The 22,919-nt window shown below is 36.7% G+C and overlaps 1 protein-coding gene across 1 annotated transcript in view; it reads right to left on the bottom strand.

The window, feature by feature from the left end:
- Nucleotides 1-4,416: 4,416 nt before the first annotated feature.
- Nucleotides 4,417-22,919, bottom strand: part of ptgir (prostaglandin I2 receptor) — a 28,684-nt gene continuing 10,181 nt past the window's right edge. Inside the window, exon 3 of the mRNA XM_056262519.1 lies at nt 4,417-4,712. Within this exon, the coding sequence (XP_056118494.1) occupies nt 4,434-4,712 (279 nt within the window). The 3' untranslated portion in view covers nt 4,417-4,433. The remainder of the gene's footprint in view (nt 4,713-22,919) is intronic.

The raw sequence follows: 22,919 nt of genomic DNA, 5'->3' as shown, positions 1-22,919 counted from the left end.
GATATGTCTAACCGTTTACAGGGTTCCTGCACACTTTTTAAAGTCAAATTTAAGGCTTTTTAAGACCTAAAGAAATCAAAATTAATACCGTACATTAGGGGTGTGCAATATTGACAAAAATATATTTCAATATTTTCAACATTTTGTTAATAATTAGATAATATTTTACTGATTGTGTTTTTGTGCTGGTGCCATGGCTGGTTTAGGCCTGTTGTTGACAGCTGACTCACGAAGATATTAATATTTTTCATATTCTATGCAGTGGTCCGTTCACAGCAGTGACAGCAATACATTTTTTAATTAAGGGGCAATATTTGCCACCTTAAATTGATTTCCAGGGGCATTTTCACCTATGGACATTTTTTCTAAACTTATTTAGAGTTATGCATCACCTTTTATGTCAAATACTAACATTCAAATTATACAGTAATTATACTTATTTATACAATAATACTTAATTATGCAATAATTATACAGTACCACTGTTACCAGTCAAATTAATTAATTCAATCAAAATCCATCTTTGCAGTGCAGAGGTGACACAGAAGTGGCATTAATATATTTACACTCCATTTACAATTGCATAAATAAAGCTATGAGATTTTTTTAAAATCAATATTTAAAAATGCAATTATTTCTAATTTTAACGTTTTAATTAAAGGATACTTTAAATATGAAACTAAAACCGCCAGTAGGCGGCGGCAAGTCCCTGTAAGAGGGATTCATTCATTCAAACGATTTGTTCAAACGGCTGATTTATTCGGGAAAGAAGCAAGTGATTCGTTCAAAACGCGGATTTCAGTCAATAAATCATTGCTGTGTTGCATTGAGACTCACTACGGTTTCATTATGAAATTCTAGTCGGCGAAATAAAGGGAAAACAAACAATATTGACAATATTGTGTCTAAAAAGTAACTCCCAATGTTAACTTATTGTTAATTTAACTGTTGTATAACATAAATATCACAGTTGCAATTGTGCACGGGAAAACGGCACTCTTGCTGATGCGATATTCTAATATAAGAACATAATATGATATAAATATAAGACAAAAATAATTTGGGGACATATAGCCTACCTATGAACTGCACATAGCAGTGAAAGGACGATAGACAAATGCTATGTCAGCTCACAGTGCCTCGTACATAGTTAAAGCAATGATTACAATATCATAATAGACAATACACATCGCACACCCCATACGCACATAAAGAATTAACTTACAACTGAACTGACATTTACCAACTTTCTTCTCTCCTCTCTCGCGTGCAGGAGACAGACGTTATTCTGCCGCGATTCCCGCGAATGTGATGCGAATTGTCACGTGAAAATGCAAATCCACAAAGATAGAAAAATAAAAAATAATACGCATACGATAGCAAAAAAACAGTTTTGTAAAAATTATTTCAAACTCCACATTTAGGGGGGCCACAAGGGGGGCCAAGCTTTTTGTCACAGGGGCACGGGCCCCCCTGGCCCCCCCTCTAGAACCGCCACTGACTATACAGATTATACAAAGAGGTATAGTTGATTGAGCTTCCTATATCCTCCAGAACATTACACACACTGTTAGAGGGTCACTCTCAGGAAAAATGTGATCCTTTGACAAGATACTCCATTTATTCACATTATTTATTAGGTTTAGTCTGTAATTCAAACATGTTTATAATGAAACAATTCTATTTTGAAGTGATTTGAATTCAGACAATTTGAACGTTCCCGTTCAACACCATTCGTTTTTTATAGAAAAACAAAACAAAACAAAATGTCACTTTTTTAAAATGTCATGCTTTCACTACATACTGTAGTTTTGCTCAATTATTTGTATTTTCTGAGAATAATTTCTGATTTGTCTTTCTTCCTGCACATGTTCAACCCTGTTACGCTGCAATATATCCCTTAAAAAAAAAAAAAAAAGAACAAGTGATTAGAATAGTTCAACTGTTCCTGGATAAAAATATTACTCTTGGCATAAAGCATTGCAAATAATGTGGTGTTGTTCAGTGATATTTGCTTAAGGCTATTATTACACATTTTAACTCTGTAACAGGGCTAAAACAAAATAATAATCATGGGTTATTATTATTTTTCCTCAGTGTAATACAAATCATGCAATTTATTTAAAGCCACAACAAAACTGAGGTATATTACCAGAATATGGAAGAGTAATTTTTTTGAAATGATAAAAAAATGACACTTTTTAAAAAAAAAGGCTGTAACAGGGTTGAAATAAAGTAGCACTTTAGGGTAAGGCTAAGGGCTAGTAATTATAAATAATATAAGTTATCCCACTTAAATTGGCCCCAAATGTCTACTGGGGTTAACCCGAAGGCCTTGAGGTGGGACAGTTCCGCAGTAACCTCTTCAGATTAAATATTTCCTGAACAGTGGCCCTGTAAAGCATATAATGAGACTGCTGTCTAGACCAATATCAAGTCTTTATCTGCAGATAACTTCAAACACAGTTTATAAATGCTTCTTTACAATGACCAATATGGTAAAAGCAAATGTATTTTAAAGAATGAAACATGTTTTTGAATGAAACATTTAAGGTGATATCAGTAGCTTCGAGAGTGGGTATGAAAGCAGACATGCATTGTGTAATGATTGTTTGAACTTTCTACATCAGCTGAATTGTAAACATACTATATGTTCAAATGTATTTTTACACTACACAGAAGCCTTTCCTCTAACACCTTGTACTAACCAGATGATGTGCTAAAGCGAAGAAATCAAATCTCTTCCGTAAAGTAGGTTTTACCCAACCCTGATCGCTTGGTTTCAGTTTTGGCAGCTGGGTATAGCCCCGTACACGGTGCAATCTTATTGGTCCAAACTCCTGTACCACACAGCTTTTCATTAAACCTCAGATATCTTCTGATTGTTGCTGGAAACTGTCATATCTCGCCTGGACAGAACGCAGCTCAAATGCCTTTTATTTGTTTTTATTATTTACATTAAGTTATTACAGTTAAATTAAACTATCCATTCTTATGTACCGCCATGGAAGTGAAATGTAATTTTTCATTTTTCACAAAAATGCACATTTCTACAACACATCAATCCCTAAAAAGCTATTTAGGTATTATGACTAGTATGAGTTCGTACCAAATGGTCTTTTCACAACTGAAAGAGTTAACCTGTTATGTTACCGTTCCTTGTTAGGGTTCTGACATTTTTTAAACTGTACATTTCTAAACCATGGGCTAATGAGCTCATCTGAATAAAAAAATTAATTAATAATAATGAATAAAGTGTTTATTTAACTTCTGTGGAAATAGGTTTATGACTTTAGTTAATGTGATTGCTTTAACTGCTCTCCTCAGATTCTGAATTCAGACCAAGCGAATGAAACTGTACAAACTGTATACATGTGACTGTACAAAGCAAAGGGCATTCATATTTAAAGAGACAAACTCTTTTTAGTTTATGACTGGTTATCTGCTGCTAAACAACTTCCTGTAACATTCTAGTCACACTGTACATCTTTAAAGCAGCACTAAGTAGGAATTCCGCTTTTGTCAAACAGCGACCCCTAGAGTCGCTGTGGAGTACTTGTACTGTCGTGAATAGCACTCACGCAGAGATGGCTCGCACTCACGGCCGGATCCCCTCCCCCTGTACACCGGTACCTGTTCAGTAGGATGGACGCTGTAACGAGTGGAAATAAGGCATGGCCCCTTTAAGAGCTGCGCGCACCCTGTTTAACTGTCGGCAGTCTGTATTGTATGTGCGCCTCGAACACCACATGTATACGGCGCCGGGTTATTTCTGTTTGATGCTCATTTTATCAGAATTTTATCAGATCTGTTTTTTGCCGTAAAGCAATTCGTTACCTCGCGAGACCTGATATCACACGATACTTCCTAACACTGAGGCCCAAAGTTGCAAGGGTGGTTTTGCGGCTCACAGGCACCAGGGGGGTGCGAGACGACCACCATTCAACACGAAATCAGTAATATAAACATTACAATGACTCCAAAGCTGTTCGGTTAAGGTAAAAAAGTTACTTAGTTCACCTTTAACACTGCAATTTCCGTGTGTCGATTTTAAAAGGTTCAAATGTCCCATGGTTGGTGATAATTGGTAAACGAAAGCATAAGTGGACAGTCTGTTTTCTACATGTGTGTGGTTTGTGGTAAGTGCCAGTTCCCCAAATGAACATTGGTTATTTGTGCATTCACATCTTTGTCACCCAAATTCTGCGGTCCACATGCACGGAAGGGCCTGTTTAGCAATGGCCATTAGTTCACATATTTACAAAATATTTCCTCTCCATCATGAAACGTCATCAATTTTGACAGGTCCTCTACTGTCAATGCTCATATATGCTTCTAGTACCGGTCAGACTTTCCAGGCTTTCCAAGTCTCATGGTCATGATATATCTCAGTGCACAGTCATATATACGCAGTGTCGTTCATCATCAAGACCTCACTGAGGGAGGCTGCGGTAGATCTGGCTCTTGATGCTGGAGCTTTGTTTGACGTTTCCAGCCTCCAGGGGGAAGGACAGAGAGCTTTGAGCTGTGGTCTTCACCGCATCTCTGGGGAAGCAGCAGTGCAATAATTCCCGTAAGTGGTTAAAGACCGCCTTACGGAAGATGATGAAGATCCAGGGATCCAAGATGGGGTTAAATGCAGAGAAGCGGAAAGCCATTAGATTCTGCTGATCATTCCCAACCGGACTAATAGCGTTCACGAAGCCACAGATCTGAGTAGGGGAGAGAGAGAGAGAGAGAGATTAGAACAGTAGGGGATAAACAAAACACTCGCAAGACCTCCTTTCTAGGGTTGCCAACAGTCACATATTATACAGGAACATAATTGCATCCAGTATTATATCCAATCGTGCCTTGCACCCAAACAGCTGAGAACACTTTAGCATTTAATTGAAACCCCAATGTCAAAGATTAAAATGACAGATCAGAATGGAAAACAAATTGTGATTGTTGGACTTGTAAAATGAGTGCCAAGTCTAATTTTTTAGATATAATGAAGTGTCAAATCTGTTAGGAATCAAATAGCTTTTAAATGTGCCATAGAAATAAGTCATGTCACAGGACAATTCATTACAATATATGTATATATTGACTTGATTTACAGTCACAATTCTCTAGTATTATAATTTGCCTATAGAGTTTTTGCCTATGAAAGCCAAATTGATGTGTGCATAATGGTGTCTGACACTTAAGTTTTAAAATTTACCAAATGAAGTTTTTTTGTGAAAAATGAAAGATTTTTGCATTTCATCTTTATAGCCTGCAGACACACACTGTGACTGTACCATGTTATTTTTGTGTGGTCACTCGTCACCTGTCGCCAGTAATTTCTTTCCATTTCAAATGGTATATGTGATATGGGGAAATGGAGTGTCCCTTATTTTCCCATGCTGAAGTTGGCAAAAGTCTCAGACTATTGTAGTCTACAAATTATTTCGTATTAAAAAAACAAACACACAATAACAGCACTGTGTATAATAATAACCATATGATTTCAGGGAGTAGATGCTGAAAACAAGACAAAGCAAAGATTTTTTGTAGCATAGTGTCTGGAACTGTCAAAAGGACATGATTTCAAGACAAAACAAGTTTTCACTGAAACCGCGAGGAGAAGCACAACATCCCTTCTCTGAACGACTGTGTTATTCTCAGTTCCACATTTCCTGCAATAAATATTTAAGAGTTTTGTGATTAAGGCTGTGTTCTGGAAATACACGACTGCTGGCATATTTGTTCCTGTAAATCTTCCTCTCAATCTGACACTATGGCTGTAGATGAGAGGAAATGGGGGAGCGTCCCATTCCACTGTTCCCAAGAGAGCTCCGATTCCCACAATCTTACCAGATATTAATTTAATTGCTGCGTAGGATGTAAAAAAAGAAAAACGTCAGTCAGATGCTAAATGGTAGCCGTTCACCTTTTGGCACAGAACTTGTTTTTTTACATCCAAAGCTTGTGAAAGTGATCCATTTCCTGTTTTTCATTTTAAAAAAAGGAAGATCACGTCATGTTTCGGATTCTGACATCTCGTTCTTTAATTAAATTTACATATAAATTTCAAACTCTTCTAATAAATACACCTTCTCTGAGAGCACAACATTCATGATGCTGGAAATAGAAAAGAGTTACTGTTAATTCAGATTACCCCAAACTAAATGTTAACCCCTCACATACACATTCATTATGAAAATATCAAGATTTGAATTCTGAATAAACTCTTATCTCCTGAAACCAATACTGAAAGTTTTATTGTTATCTTTATTTTTTTTTAAACAGTATTGATTACACTGTTAACTGAAATGTATTATTATATATTAAAATATTAGGTAACACTTTACAATAAGGTTTCACACTTTAGTTAACATGAACTAAGAGTGAACAATATTTCTACAGCATTTATTAATCTTAGTTTGTTAATTTCAGCATTTACTAATACATTATTAAAATCAAAAGTTGTATTTCTCAACCTTAGCTAATGCACTGTGAATTAACATGAACAAACTATGAATGACTATTTTTATTAACAAAGATTAATCAATACTGTAACAAATTGCTCATTGTTAGTCAGTCAATACATTAATGTTAACAAATGAGACCTTATTGTAACTCAATTAGCCTACTTCAATATTAAATTAAAGATCAATTGATTTATGGAAAGTAAAAGTGCTTATTAGTCTAGTATTGGTGCTTTATTCACTTTCTGTGTATAATTTATTCCGAATTTAAATCATAAAGTTTTTCAACTCTGCCGTATAGGAGTTTATCACTGAATGACTGTCTGACACCTCTTTCTGCCCCCTTACGATTGACATTTGTCCAGTGAATGTCGTTCATTAGAACTAGACCTAGACATCACATTTTCATCAGCTTAAAGATTATGAAGATTAGTGAAGCTATGTGGCCGGTCGTTTTTGTCTGTTTTTTTTTTTCTTTTCTTTTTTTCTGTCATTCGGCCAAAATCTCACATTATAATGAAGCGCTATACGCACAGGCTATTTTTGCTGTTAGGACGCAAGACGCTCTTCACCGCTACTCAAATACATAAAAGATGACCTTTTATATAGCCTATATTAAGTAAAGAAAACGCTGTACTTATTCAAATAAACCTTTCTTTATTTACCCCGGTATCGTAAATAAGCAGAGATGCTCCTAACGGCTTGTGACACTTCTTGAGATGGGGCGGAGGTATGAGGTTTGACGGACAGTTTGAGGAGCCAATGGAGTTACGAGATTTGGTCACAAGCTCTTTCTAATACTTCTCATTGGTTAAAGGGTTAGTTCACCCCAAAATGAACATTCTGTCAGTAATGACTCACCTCATGTTGTTCCAACCCCGTAAGACTTTCGTTCATCTTCGGAACACAAATGAAGATATTTTTGATTAAATCTGAGAGATGGATCACTCCTCCATAGGCCTCTAATCACAAAAAGTATTCTTGTCGCTTGATAAACTTAAGATTGAGTCACTGTAGTCACTCGGACTATTTTAACGATGTCTTTAAAAACTTTTCTGGGCCGGCCAGTTTCAATCCCTTAAGAAGCCTATGGAGGAGTGATCCAGCTCTCAGATTTAATCACAAATATCTTAATTTGTGTTCCGAAGATGAACGAAAGTCTTACGGGGTTGGAACAACATGAGGGTGAGTAAATACTGACAGAATTTTCATTTTGGGGTGAACTATGCTATCCCTTTAAATATGAGCAAAACCCACAGACAGACGTAAAGGGTGACCATTTATGTTAAAATTACGATTTTTAAATTGTATTAATTTATAAAGTAATTGTGTTACATAGTTTTAGCATTAGAGTGAAATAATAAGACTATTTATTTCTCCTCATTGTAACATGGGCCCTCCATGGACGTGCCTATATGCCTATGCATAAACAGTAAGCATAGGTCAGTCCATAGACAGTAAAAGAAGGATGAGTCCCAGTTTAGGACCCAAGCAATTTGAACCGATTGGTTCAAAGCACGTTTTATGGGTAATCGCTTTAGTGCCTGGTTACAAATCAGATATCACTTTATTATATAAGTCGTTTGAACTACGTTATAATGACCATTAATGTATTTTAACTTATGTTCCATATAGCCTAGTATATAACCGAAGCCATATATTGTGAAATTAAACATTTCTCGTTCTTAGTGTATTTTAGTTAGCTTAGTAGCAGAGCATACAGCAATCCGAAATGATTAGAAGTAACGTTTTTTTCACCATCTATAAAAACTTCGATAACAAATATGATACAAGCATAATTCTGTTTAAGAATTAATTATGACATGCTTCTTGTAATTAAAAAAACAATTATATTATGCCTTAGTGCTTAATAACAATTAACAATGTCGCAAAACATACCTAAAAATTCAATTTCTTTCACTTTAACTATATAAATAATCAGGATAAAAATAAAACATTATTACATGAGTTAAAGTTTGATTACATTAAGAATCGCGAGAACAGCTTTAGATCAGGCATTCTGGCGTCCTAAGCTGGGACTCATCAGTTCGCTGAGACTCAGCACTTCACCACACCGGCCCTAACCATCAATGTCAGGAAAATCACGTTTAGACAATCTAAATGATAGTGGCCTTCTGAACACATGTGCAAACGTTGACTTTTTCTTTTCTTGCCAAAGAAGAGGAGATTGTTTTTAAGATGATAAAATCTTGCCAATTAACTTGATTTCCCCATATGTGGCTTTGGTGCTGATGAAAAAAAACAAGATTAGAGACACTAAAGTATCAGTCCTTCCTCTTAGCGCGACAACATCTTGCTTCAAGGCTTCATTATATTCAGCCAGATCTCCTAAAGGTGCCAGCATTTGTCTGTGTGAATGACTACTGGATGCATTTTGTCAGGACAAATTTGCACTTATCAGATAAGCGCTTCAGGCAACACCTGTGACTACTCATACATGCTTAACCCTGAGTTAAAACCTTTAATTGACCCTGAGTTAAGGCCCCTTTTAACTCAAGGCTATGCAAAGCTTCACACTTATAAACTTTAAAAGGGGATGACATTTAACTAGAAATGCACTAATATATATATATATATATATACACACACACAGTATATATAGTGCGTTTCTAACAATATAAATCTTTACTATCACTTTTTATTAATTTAACACATGACTAATAAAAGTATTAATTTCTTAAAAAAAAAAAAAAAATTACTGACCCTAAACTTTTGAATGGTAGTGTATTTATATTTTAAATAAATGCTGTTCTTTTTTTTTTTTTTAAGGTGCTCTATGTATTTTTTAGCGGCCTCTAGTGGTGATGTTTCAGATTGAAACAAGAGCGCTCGTGCTTATGTGCGTGTGCGATCTCAGGAGCGAGCATTCACTACCGGCCACACGGAGACTTTCAACGCAACGGCGAAAGCATCACACAACATGCTGGAAACTCATGTAAACTCCCACTGCAACGTTACAATAATAAGCTACTTTTATCAGCTTGACGTTGAACTAATGCTCCATGCTCGTACCATGATAACGTTACATTGACTGCATTTAGCCGACATGTGATGCTATCTAGCATAAGGCATTTCACTAACTATTCGTGTATCTTTCACAATCAGCAATGTCAACATAGGTGAATGTATAATATGATAATGAAAACGGTGAACTAGACTGAACAATGTCAGTGTAACAGTAAGACAGTAGGAAGTAACATTACTGTACTGAACGTGTCTGGAAATGTTTTTTTATAAATAATATGATAGTAGTGGGATGAATAACGTTAGACAGTAGATCTAGTACATAAAACAAGTATACATCCTAAAGCACCTACTTTTTCTTATCCTGGAACAGTCTTTTGTATTCATTTCATGTCTCATTTAGTATTTCATTAGAGTTTACTAATAATTCAAAAGCTCTGCCGATGTTGATCCGTGTTTTCGTCCTGAGTCGATCAGAATCAGAAGCATGCACGTCACATCCGTTAGATTTCGCGGTAAATTCGACCCGGAGACTTCACATATTAACATGAATATTGGCCTTCAGAGGTAATAGCAAAACCCGACAAGTGGATCATTGTAATGTGTGATTACAACCCCTTCACACACAGGCAATAAAAAAAAGATTCATTTTAGAAGAAAAGCTACATAGAGCACCTTTTTTTAACCTTTTATTCATCAAAAAAATCCCGAAAGAATTATCACAGGTTATGAAAAATTATTAAGCAGGAAAACGGTTTCCAACATTGATAATAAATCTGATCCCAGATACAGTGCACGAAACCAGTAGATCTGAGAACGAGACATGCATAGTTTCTATTACTGGCAAGAACTGCTACTGTTCTGTGTTTACGGGAAATCTTCGTCATGTTCCACAGCTGCAGCGCTGTGTGATGATGTCATCGTTTATATTCCATCATCACAGACAGGTTGAGACTCAACAACACTGACACCTGATACGCTGAAGTACAAAGTGTCCTGGATGCTGAAGGAGCCAAAAATCAACTGCAAAAAGCGATTTGTGCCATGATAGATCAGCACATTCATTGGCGGCTGTCTGTGGCCTTTCATCCACCGATTATGGTATAAAACATTAGTAAGCCATGAGTGATGCTAATGACCCTGTCACTGATGTGTCAAACAATTCACGGTAGGTTTTCACGTCTTCGAGCACATAAATTACCACCCAGTACCGCCAGCTCTGGATGTCATCACTCGTCAGCGATCACTCGTTGTCAAAACACCTCTGCAAACACACCCCATCGCATTCCCCTACATGTCCCTGAGACCTCATATGGTCCTCCAGCACTGTGGGCCACAAATCAAGCAATGACTGATGTCTGAGAGAAGAAGCCAGTTGGACTGTGATGTTGAAGTGTCTTTTGGATTAACCACCCAAACCTTTCAAACACAAAGCGACATTTGTGTTTGTGCGAATGTGAGCTGCTCTCCAAAGACCGTTTATTTGGAGGCGAGTGCGGCCGGAAACATGTAAAAATGCAAATTATATGTAATCAGTAGTGGTTAATTTGTAGTGGTTCAGTAGTGGTTCAAAAAATTAACAACAAAACAAACTACTGTAAGGTTGGTTTCCCTACAGTGCAGTTCCTTCGACTGCAGGATTGCCGAATGACGAAAGAAATGTTATCAGTATGATGGTGTAAAACTGCATTTTTTTGTCTTTTACTACCCACTGCTACTAAAAACCAATGACGGAACAAGTAGCACAATTAGAATAGCAAAATATGGGGGAGAGATTTGCTATAGTGTGACTATATTGTATTGCAATAGGTAGCACTTCAAAGTCAATACCGATTTAAAACTAGTTAGCACATCATTTATAACAGTATTTGGTTACACTCGAAATAGTTACAAAATAGATGTATGATATGATGAAATCATATACTATAAATTGTACCCAGCATGTATGTAAAATGTTACCTGAGAGAGATAGATAGAAAGAGAGAGAGAGTGAGCAAGAGAGAGGGAGAGAAAGAGTAGACAGAAAGAGAGATGGAAGCCATAGAGCAAAGCAAAGCCCCCAAGAAGAAAGAGAAGAAAAGAAAAGCCCAGAGAAAAGAAGAGCCAAAGAAAAAGAGCAACAGTTACAATCTTCTTTTATTTCTTCCTTGACCATGTGACTGAAACCCAATGTGAGACATTCAAACTGACCAATCATAAAATGACAAATTCCCTCACCGTACTCAAGGTGTGAAAATTAGCTTTGAAAATTCTTTGAAAATTAGCTTTGAAAATTCTTTGATGGAAAGTTAAATAAATACAAAATTTTGTCATGAAACTCTAGATGGCTCAGGCTGATAGGTCCTTACCTCAAAATCACATAATTCTCTATAGGCCCCAGCTGATTGGTTCCTGCTGTATCAGTAGCCAATGAGCTCACTGCTCAACTTTCAAATACCAAATACTTGGTCAGCGTTTGCTGTAGCAGTTTGCAGCGCGCTTTCAGAAACCCTCCACCTTCCCCAGCTCCACTTGTATAGATCTTCTACGGGTAATTCATGTATGCTATATTGTACAGCAGCAGCACCTTACTTGCTCACAGCAGTGTGTCGTGTGTGTATTAGCAGTAGCAAGTCCCGTATTTGCTCTGCAGCAGCAGCAAAAATAACCAACAACAACAGCAGTGTAGCAGATCTATTCCACCAAGACCAAACATATTAACATTGCCATATCCATTACCATGCTGAACACTCAGAGTTTTCATGACAGAATTATTTTAAATAGAAATGTTTTGTATTGTAACATTATAATCTGCTAAATAACTTGTGCTCTATGGAAGAAAGAAAGTCATACATAACATTGGAGTGATAGAATTTCCATATTTTGTTGAATTATTAATATAAAAACCTGAGCACAAAGATCACTTACATGAGAGAATCAAATAAGAAGAAATAAAGCCCTCTCTCAGACCCATGAGGTTAACAGCTGCAACGTTTTACTCCTCTACAGCGTTTTGTTACTTTATTTATTTATTTATTTATTTATTTATCCGCTACTTGAGTTTCAGGTATTTGGTGTGCAAATTTAGAAAGGGCAGAATGTGGCGACATCAGATCTGTTCATCAGTGTGTGAAACAATAGTGAAGTGCACAGACTGTAAAGGAAATCACTTCACATAAGCAGTGTACTGAAAAGAGTTGCCACTAGTAAAACTGTTTTTGTGAGTACCACATTCATATATTTAAATATATACAAATTAATCATCGTTTTTCACTGAGACAACCCACAAAAAACGTTATTTATGTATGACCTACTTTAAACATCTACTCTCTCTTCTTTTGAGGTTTCAGCATTTTCACAAGAGGAAATGAGCTGCTCTGAAAGTGTGGGCATTGTTAGACATATCTTGACTAATTAACTATGAAAACTGGATATGAACATGCATATTTCATGAGAAAACCACACAATGAATGATCTCCAAAAAACAGATTACCTGGAGCCAATAAACAAACCTCAACCATGAAAGTGGTCGTCATTACTCAAGTCATTAGCATGTACCTGAACACAAATTTCCAGTTTGTTTCTTTGTTCTTGAGTCTTGAGAGGACTTTAAATGAAGACCATGCAAGCAATGAAGTCATGTAACTGAGTAGACAGCTGCAAGAGTTCACAGATCTTTAAAAGACATCAGTGGTTTTGACAGGACAACAACTACAAAGATAAGAAGAAACTAGAAAAAAGCAGGTCATTATGGGAGCTCATTTTTACCACAGAGAGAGTAAAAAATAATTTAAAAAGGTGACGTTTAAAATACAGTCACACTGTGAAATATAAACTCGCATTTCTGAAAAAAATAATTCATCATAACTACAGGAAATAAAGCCAAAATTACAAGAAAAAAAGGGAGCTCATTTTAACCACAGAGTAAAATAAAGTCAAATAAAGTTTAAAATACAGCCACACTGTGAGATAAAAAGGTTTAGCTGTGAGATATAAACTCTTTAATGTAAACAATTCTGAATTTCTTTTTTAATAACTACAGGAAATAAAGTCGCAATTACAAGAAATATGTCCTATTGCAAGATATTGTCACACTGCAATATTTAAAGAAAAACTAAGACATATAGGCCCGGTTTCACAGACAGGGTTTAGATTAAGCCAGGATTAGGCCTTAATTCAATTCGAATATTTAAGTAGCTTTTATAAACATGCCTTAGAAAAAAACATAGGTGTGCATCTTGAGGCAAAATAATAGCACTGATATATTTGAATATGTTAGTGGAAGTTGCTTTCAGTTAAAACAGCTCAAACACGCATTTTAATCTGGAATCAAAAACTGGAAATTTGCACGTTAGCATGCTTATTGGCATTACTATAGATAACCCCAAAATGCCTGAATTCCTCTTCACATACTGTATAAACACAGCACTCTCCATCACCCCTTCCATAGTCATCCATCATCGCACCCACCTCTGTTTTTCCATCACTCGCTTCAGATATCATAATTTTCCATCATTGTCTTCTGCAACTGCCTGCTGGCATTTGTGTACTTCCCCTGTACTCTCAAGACTCTTACAAACGTGTCAGTAGCTGACCTCACCACAGAATGAAAAATGCTAGTATGCTTTCAGAAAATATAGAGTGATGGACATGCAATATATACACTTTCATCCTGAGGCACTTAGAGTGCTTGTTTAGGCCCTATCAATATTGAACATACAGGGTGAGAGATTTGAATTATGTCATAAACAGTTTTTATATTGGGATCCATATAATAAAGATTATAATATCCCAAGGGGATCATCACAAATTGGGGGGTGCTGGGCATTTAAAAATATTCAGAAAAAAATTAAAATGTACTTTTAAATTAAATCATTTAATAATTATTGTTAATCCCAACAATATAGGTGATCCATTACAGTCTATCCAGGGACTGCACATGTTTTGCTTCAGTATTACTATTCTATTCTGGGAAAGCCTACGACATAATGAAAGAGCTTGCGCCAGTGCCTGCCTGGTAAAAGTCAATACTACTTAAACCACATGTTTCTGTCTAAGTGTCAAAACCTTTACATACTGCCTGGAAGTGCACCATGCACACACACACATAACTTCTCATAGCTCATTAGACTTTTCACGGGTTCGATATAAGATGACATCTAACCCACTGTGTGCATCTCACAGTTCCCTAAATAGCAGCAGGTCAGTAACACATCAAGCTTTTCTGTCAGATAATTAGATTGTGTTTGACTATAAAAGGAATTAAATGAGTCGAAAGACGTTTACTGCAGAGCTGAGTGAGGATTCAGATACCATCACAAGAAGGTGGATGAATGGTCACGTCCAAACCAAACTCAACAACTGCCATCAACACAAAAGGAACTCGTATCCTCCCAGGCCTGTTTGACCACTTAAAACTAAAGAAAAAAATAGAAGAAAGAGATAACCAATCAATTTCACAACCCTCCCTGACTGTGACTCCTTGCGCAATTTTTCTTCCTTCTCTTTTGTTTCTTCTCTATTTTTCTACCTAGCCTTTCCTGGCACTATTACAAAATTGGAATATATTTCTATTTTTGTGTGCATTCAGTTAATTCACTAGCTGAACAGCCAATCAGAGTTCTCTCTCTCACCGACGGTCTACAGTATATGCTGAATAAGCCCAAAAAAAACCTGACGGCGTCCGACTGGAGCCAACGGTGCGGAACACCGGAAAAACTACATCGGCCTACGCTCAAAAATGGCCAGATATTGCCCGATGGCCGATCGTCGGTTTGGTGTGTCAATTAGACAAATACACAATTAGACAAAGTGACAGTCGACAAATATTTTCAACAGAAAAAAAATGGAGAATTGAAATCAGGAAGGAAACCCAGCACTTCTGATTTACTGCTGCAAGCAGATCAAACTGTATGTGCTCATTTGTAAATCTCTTTTTCTTCATCAGTCAGTCTTCATGAGATCGGTGTGAAATATTAGAAAAAGAGACTGGATATGAATATGCATCCTTCACAAGAAAACCACACAATGAATGATCTCCAAAAAACAGATTACCTGGAGCCAATAAACAAACCTCAACCATGAAAGTGGCCGTCATTACTCAAGTCATTAGCATGTACCTGAACACAAATTTCCAGTTTGTTTCTTTGTTCTTGAGTCTTGAGAGGACTTTAAATGAAGACCGTGCAAGCAATGAAGTCATGTAACTCAGTAGACAGCTGCAAGAGTTCACAGATCTTTAAAAGACATCAGTGGTTTTGACAGGACAACAACTACAAAGATAAGAAGAAACCAGAAAAAAGCAGGTCATTATGGGAGCTCATTTTTACCACAGAGTAAAATAAAGTAAAATAAAGTTTAAAATACAGCCACACTGTGAGATATAAAGGTTTAGCTGTGAGATATAAACTCTTTAATGTAAACAATTCTGAATTTCTTTTTTAATAACTACAGGAAATAAAGTCGCAATTACAAGAAATATGTCCTATTGCAAGATATTGTCACACTGCAATATTTAAAGAAACACTAAGACATATAGGCCCGGTTTCACAGATAGGGTTTAGATTAATCCCGTTTAAATATTTTCCCGTATTTCTCCCGTATTTATAATCTTTCTATATATAAAAAAATAAATAAAATCCCACTGGGCGCAAACCAGTTAAGCGGAAATCCCGCCCTGCAGCTTTCATGGGTTTTTCAAACCATTTCATTGGTTAAGGTTACGGGTAGGTTTAGGGATCAGTGTTTGGTGAAGGCAATGATTCACATGACCAATCAAATCTTTAGAATCGGCTGCAGGGTGGGATTTCCGCTGAAGTAGTTTGGGGAGGGGGAGGGGGGGGGGGGGGGATCGCGTGAAGAAGAACAGCAGCATCCCGAGGATGGACGAACATGAGAGAGATGGCATTGGAGACTATGTATGTAATGTAGGCTATTATGTAATACAGAGATTATGAATTTATTTTTATTCAGCCTGCCTCTGCCTCTCGATATATACAGGCGGAAACAGGCTTCCGTAGTTTGTGACCTTCTGACATGTTTTAAGTGATGTAAAAATAGAACAACTTCTTATCTTGATGCAAAACAAATTGTACAGTATGCTATATGACTCTTATTATCACTGTAATATCTGACATATGTGGGCAAGAGTAGATGTTGATTTTCTGACAAGCTACACAAAGTTCAGGCAGGAAATGACTAAAGCAGTTTTACCCACATGATCCATTTTCAGTAAAGGAAAGAAGGCAAGCGCTGAGGTTTAATGCGACCTAAATTCTCAGCCGACATATTTGAGAGAAGTCAGCTTTCTCACCACACAGGCTCCAACGTCTGCAGGAGGAACCTTACCCTGTGTGATAGAATCAAAACGTATCAGCATATCAAGACAGGATGACTCGCCAGCTGCAAAAGTCACAAACTTGAGAAAAACAACACGATCATTATCCTAAACATGTTCTAAATTGAAGATTCAACAGAAACAGTCAAGAAAAAGTTCCAGAAAAAGGCCTCAACTTAACAATTGATATTCTTTACAATAGAACTGAATCAACACTGAACTGACTTCAGCTGAACAACAGTCGAAATGCATCATTTTCCTGTTATCACTGCGCGGCTTTGAAACAATCTGTAGTGTATAAAGCGCTATGTAAATGAAGGTGACTTGACTCACATGTGTCTCTTCTAGACATTCAGAAGAGATCTCAACAATGTCTCAGACTGTGCTCAGATTTGCCAAAATGTCTGGACTCAAAAGTGTCAAAAATCTCAATATGAACTCAAACATTTCTTATTTAGGAGAAACTTTTCAAGAAATGTTTTTTTGACAGTACTAAAGCATAAAAATACCATAATACATTTGCAGATGTTTAGGAAACATGCTAAGTTCACATACTTGTTTCTCCGAAAAACAATGCTATACAGCCAGTTGTTCAACTTTGAAATGCGCATTCTGTGTCTGAATGTCTATTTTTGTTTTGGTCTGTGTGATCCAGCCCACTGCCACTTCACCCAATAGTATTTCGACACCCGGGTTGCCATTTGGCGGGAAACACAGTGTATTGTAGCCATAGAAGCCAGCAAACGAACTGGGTAACTGTAAGAGATCGCAGATTCTACCAGACCTAAAAAACCTCAGCATCCATTTAAAATGCTTTATGACCAGAGATATATTAAAACACGGATAAATCAACACATCAACAGTGTAAGGCTAGTCGCTTTCCATTGTCAATTGCGCTTGTTCCAGTTGCGTGTCCTCAAACTGGCAACCAACGTGAGCATCAAGTTTGAAGAGGAGGGGGAATCAATTCTCTCCAATATTTGAATTTGAACTACAGTACCCATTTCAACCACTATCTGTAAATTTAAACAAAGTTGATTCTTAAATGAGACGTACATCAATGATTCATTTTTCAAGTCAAAAAGTTGAATTCACTACAAACCCTGAAAGCATGGGAATATTCATGCAGCCGACTGACCTTTCTGGAGGACTTCAAATGGTATTCTGTTGTCTCATCAAAAACATATTTTAAAACCCACTTCCACTGAAAAAAAGTCCCAAAGGTTTTAGGTGAAATGGTGTATTTTGGAAAATTCAGAATTCCCAAGTATCTTTCGTCACTTACAAGGAAACAAAGGCAGTACTATCTTATAATATGCTTGGAGGATGAACTTTTCCTCTCAGATGTACAGTAAATACAAGTTTTTCAAACTTCCACAAAAAGAATACCACAGGCCCCAAATGTCTAGGGATGCACTGAGGCACACTGTGCTCTTTATACAGTTGAAACAATTCAACAGATTTTTTTTTATCAGTAAAGTTGTTTTACATACTGACCACATGCCAAAATAAATCAAAAAACATTATTTTATTATTATGTTATATACCCTCAATATCTCAAAAAAGAAAAGGTTCCCATAAGAAATGAAAATAAAAACATCTCTCAACTGTTTCTCCTTGATAGCAATGCACTTGTGTCTAGAGAGTTACAGAAGAGATCTCAATAGATCTTGGAATATTGCATAAATCATTTGCAAATAAAGCACTGTTTCCATGTGTTCAAGAGAACAAGCATTCCAGAATGACCCAAGCAACATTTGAGATGCTGTGCAATGCAGTCGGTTCACTGGTTAGTCTAGTTATCCAATCACATCCTCCGTTGAGCCAAAGTCACATGAGTGTTTTTGTTGCGTATAAAGGGATTTATTCGGTAAATGTGTTTCCATCGTTGAATATGCGCATGTCGTTTTATTTACCTCAATTGAGCGCATACTTTTTTTAATGCGCATTTTCCGAATGTATGTGCACCTTGGTGTTTCCATTCAGCTTTATTTATGCAATAACCCCAAATTTGCATGAAAAAATAGCCAATGGAAACATAGCTAATGTCTCAAACTGTGCTCAAGAAGTCAAACAAGGAGATTTCAATATAAACATTTCTCATCAAACATGTGCTTCTAAGACCAAATAAACTAAGATAGGTAACACTTTACAATACGGTTCCTTCGTTAATGAATAACTACACAAGAACCAATGAGTAACACAATATTAACAATCTAGTAACTATTATTAACTAACAAGAAACCCCGATTAACGAACTAGTAAGTAATAGTGCACAGATGAAAGTGGTAGTTCACTATTAACTAATCAATAACTACTATTTTTTAATGCTTCCCAGAGAACTACTGAAAAAGTTTATTAACAATCTAACTACTATTAACTAAAAAGAAACTCTGATTAACGGATTAGTAAGTAATAGCGCACAGATGAAAGTGCTACTTCATACTTCTATGGGAATTACTAATTATTTGGATCCGTATTCTAAAGTGAAGATCATGGGAACTAACTAGTAATGACTCAAGTGTTACTACGTGATCTAGTCATGATTTGTGCAACCAAACACAAAAGTCATTTCAAGCGTTTGAGATATTTGGTGAACTTTTAAATAAACTTTTGGAAAAATTTCTTTAGAAGTATGTAACAATTGAGTCTACACATGAAGTGTAGAATCTTCTAATCACTCACAAGATATGCACACAGACACACACACAGACACACACACATATATATATATATACACTCACCGGCCACTTTATTAGGTACCCCATGCTAGTAACGGGTTGGACCCCCTTTTGCCTTCAGAACTGCCTCAATTCTTCGTGGCATAGATTCAACAAGGTGCTGGAAGCATTCCTCAGGGAGTTTGGTCCATATTGACATGATGGCATCACACAGTTGCCGCAGATTTGTCGGCTGCACATCCATGATGCGAATCTCCCGTTCCACCACATCCCAAAGATGCTCTATTGGGTTGAGATCTGGTGACTGTGGAGGCCATTTTAGTACAGTGAACTCATTGTCATGTTCAAGAAACCAATTTGAAATGATTAGAGCTTTGTGACATGGTGGAAGTAGCCATCAGAGGATGGGTACATGGTGGCCATAAAGGGATGGACATGGTCAGAAACAATGCTCAGGTAGGCCGTGGCATTTAAACGATGCCCAATTGGCACTAAGGGGCCTAAAGTGTGCCAGGAAAACACCCCCCACACCATTACACCACCACCACCAGCCTGCACAGTGGTAACAAGGCATGATGGTTCCATGTTCTCATTCTGTTTACGCCAAATTCTGACTCTAACATCTGAATGTCTCAACAGAAATCGAGACTCATCAGACCAGGCAACATTTTTCCAGTCTTCAACTGTTCAATTTTGGTGAGCTCTTGCAAATTGTAGCCTCTTTTTCCTATTTGTAGTGGAGATGAGTGGTACCCGGTGGAGTCTTCTGCTGTTGTAGCCCATCCGCCTCAAGGTTGTGCGTGTTGTGGCTTCACAAATGCTTTGCTGCATACCTCGGTTGTAACGAGTGGTTATTTCAGTCACTGTTGCCCTTCTATCAGCTCGAACCAGTCTGGCCATTCTCCTCTGACCTCTGGCATCAACAAGGCATTTCCGCCCACAGAACTGCCGCTCACTGGATGTTTTTTCTTTTTCGGACCATTCTCTGTAAACCCTAGAGATGGTTGTGCGTGAAAATCCCAGTAGATTAGCAGTTTCTGAAATACTCAGACCAGCCCTTCTGGCACCAACAATCATGCCACGTTCAAAGTCACTCAAATCAACTTTCTTCCCCATACTGATGCTCGGTTTGAACTGCAGGAGATTGTCTTGACCATGTCTACATGCCTAAATGCACTGAGTTGCCGCCATGTGATTGGCTGCTTAGAAATTAAGTGTTAACGAGCAGTTGGACAGGTGTACCTAATAAACTGGCCGGTGAGTGTATATATATATATGAGCTAGGAGATTTTTTGGGAGGTAGGCTAAATGTTAATGTAGTGCTAGTCATTTGTCCTGCATTGGTTATTGATTAGTTTTGCATGAATTATGAAACTTTTTCAGTAGTTCTCTGGGAAGCATTAAAAAAATAGTAGTTATTGATAAGTTAATAGTGAAGTACCACTTTCATCTGTGCGCTATTACTTACTAATTCGTTAATCAGAGTTTATTTTCAGTTAATAGTTACTAGATTGTTAATACACTGTTTCAGTAGTTCTCTGGGAAGCATTAAAAAATAGTAGTTATTGATTAGTTAATAGTGAACTACCACTTTCATCTGTGCGCTATTACTTACTAGTTCGTTAATCAGAGTTTCTTGTTAGTTAATAATAGTTACTAGATTGTTAATATTGTGTTACTCATTGGTTCTTGTGTAGTTATTCATTAACGAAGGAACCGTATTCTAAAGTGTTACCCTAAGATATACTGCATCACACATACAAACCTTTAATGCTTTTCTAAACATTCAGGCAAGCCAACATTTAAAGTTTGTTTAAATGATCTTTCCTTTTTATTTATTGTTTTCATTGTTCCTGAAGTATGAAGGTCTTGGTGAACACTAAAGACGGTTTAGGACAGCAAAAACATCAGATCAAAGCAAGTACGCAGCCACAGTTACAGGATTTATGTGTTTGTTGCTGTTGACCTGAAACTAGCTCTCAATTCCATGCGTTCTCGTGTTCTGAAATGTGTCAGAATGTGATTTATAATGCAAAGCAAGAATGCTTTGAGTTCCCAGTGTTGCCACAGGGGGGGCTATAGTAGACATTGCCATTTTAATTTATGGTCAATTTCTAAGGTCACATTCTCTGTGAGGCAGTTATAGTAATGGTCAAAACAGATGGAAGCTCTGCCAACAGAAACTGTTTTTTGAAAGACATGCTGCAATGCAAAGTGAAACCACGTGTGAGGGAGTTAAATGTTAAAAATATAAGTTTTATAAGAAAAATTGACTTTCATTTTAAAGTAAAAAAAAATAAGTTTAACGAACATTTGCACACAAGTGCACGTATAAACATTTAAAGGAATCTATTGTAGGGCTTATAAAAGTCTTGGTATAAAATAGTAAAAACTTCAAATCTCGTTACCAAAGAGAATTCCCCAAATGTTTTCAACTAAGTCAGGTGATGCAACATGAAAAACAAATGTTATCTATAAAATGTGGAAACTGATGTTATCACCTAAGGTTATCACATGAAACGGAAATATTCAGGTGTTCAAAAAGTTCACAGCCTCTTTCGATATTATTTCTCATGTCTATTTTTGTGAGAATGTCATTCTGAGAAAAGAAAAAAGAAAATAACATCCTGATAAAGATCAGGGAGTATTGAGTATTTTGAGCTTTGGGTAATATTTCGGTCAGATGGGGCTGAACGTCACAAACCTTTAAAATATATCATTAAAATAGGTCTCCATTGTTTATGTTTTAAATCATAAAAGATCATTCGTGAAAACAGGAAAAGCAAAACAAATGTTTGAAACTCCCAGGAGGAGGCAAAAACCCATTTGTTAACTGTATAAACAGTCAATGCCCTTGTAGTTTCATGAGATATTTTCATGATCTTATAGGGTCAAGCATACCACACAAAAACAAAAATGTTCACATTGATTTTAAAAATAAATGAATTAATCCTCCGTACAGAATCCAAGACAAATATCAAACATTTGAGATTCATCAAAATTCATGAACAACATGTTAGACAGCAAGCACACATTACTCTCTTTTATTTGTTGTGGTCTGTAACAACAGCTGGTGCAGTTCAACAAAAGACCACATATTTTTGAAAAGTTTGTTGTTTAGATGTACAAGGCTGCTGGCTATAGACTTTTTTTAATTCGGTAAGTCAGGTTTTTAATTCGGTAAGTCAGCTCACGATCTTTGTCCAAGACAAGGCCCACAGACCTGCACTTTGAACTCTGAGAACTTCAGAGAATCTACCCTGCGTCAGTTACGTCACTTCACTACCATTCATAAATCCTCTCCCGTGGCCTCATGGAATAGTAAAGTGTCCATCATATGCACACTTCAGAGTAGGTCATCCGGGTACTTTTTGCCTACTCTGTTATGAGTACTGTGAATTCGGACATATTCTTTAATCACATACTGTTTTATGCCTACCTTATACCTGGGAAGTATGTGATTTTGGATGCAGCCAATGACTT

This window comes from Rhinichthys klamathensis, unplaced genomic scaffold (assembly GCF_029890125.1).
Source record: "Rhinichthys klamathensis goyatoka isolate OS25496 unplaced genomic scaffold, OSU_Roscu_1.1 h1tg000192l_1, whole genome shotgun sequence".
In the NCBI taxonomy this organism is placed as follows: Eukaryota; Metazoa; Chordata; class Actinopteri; order Cypriniformes; family Leuciscidae; genus Rhinichthys; species Rhinichthys klamathensis.
Note: the sequence above shows the minus strand (reverse complement) of the source record. Positions and strands in the feature narration are given on the sequence as shown.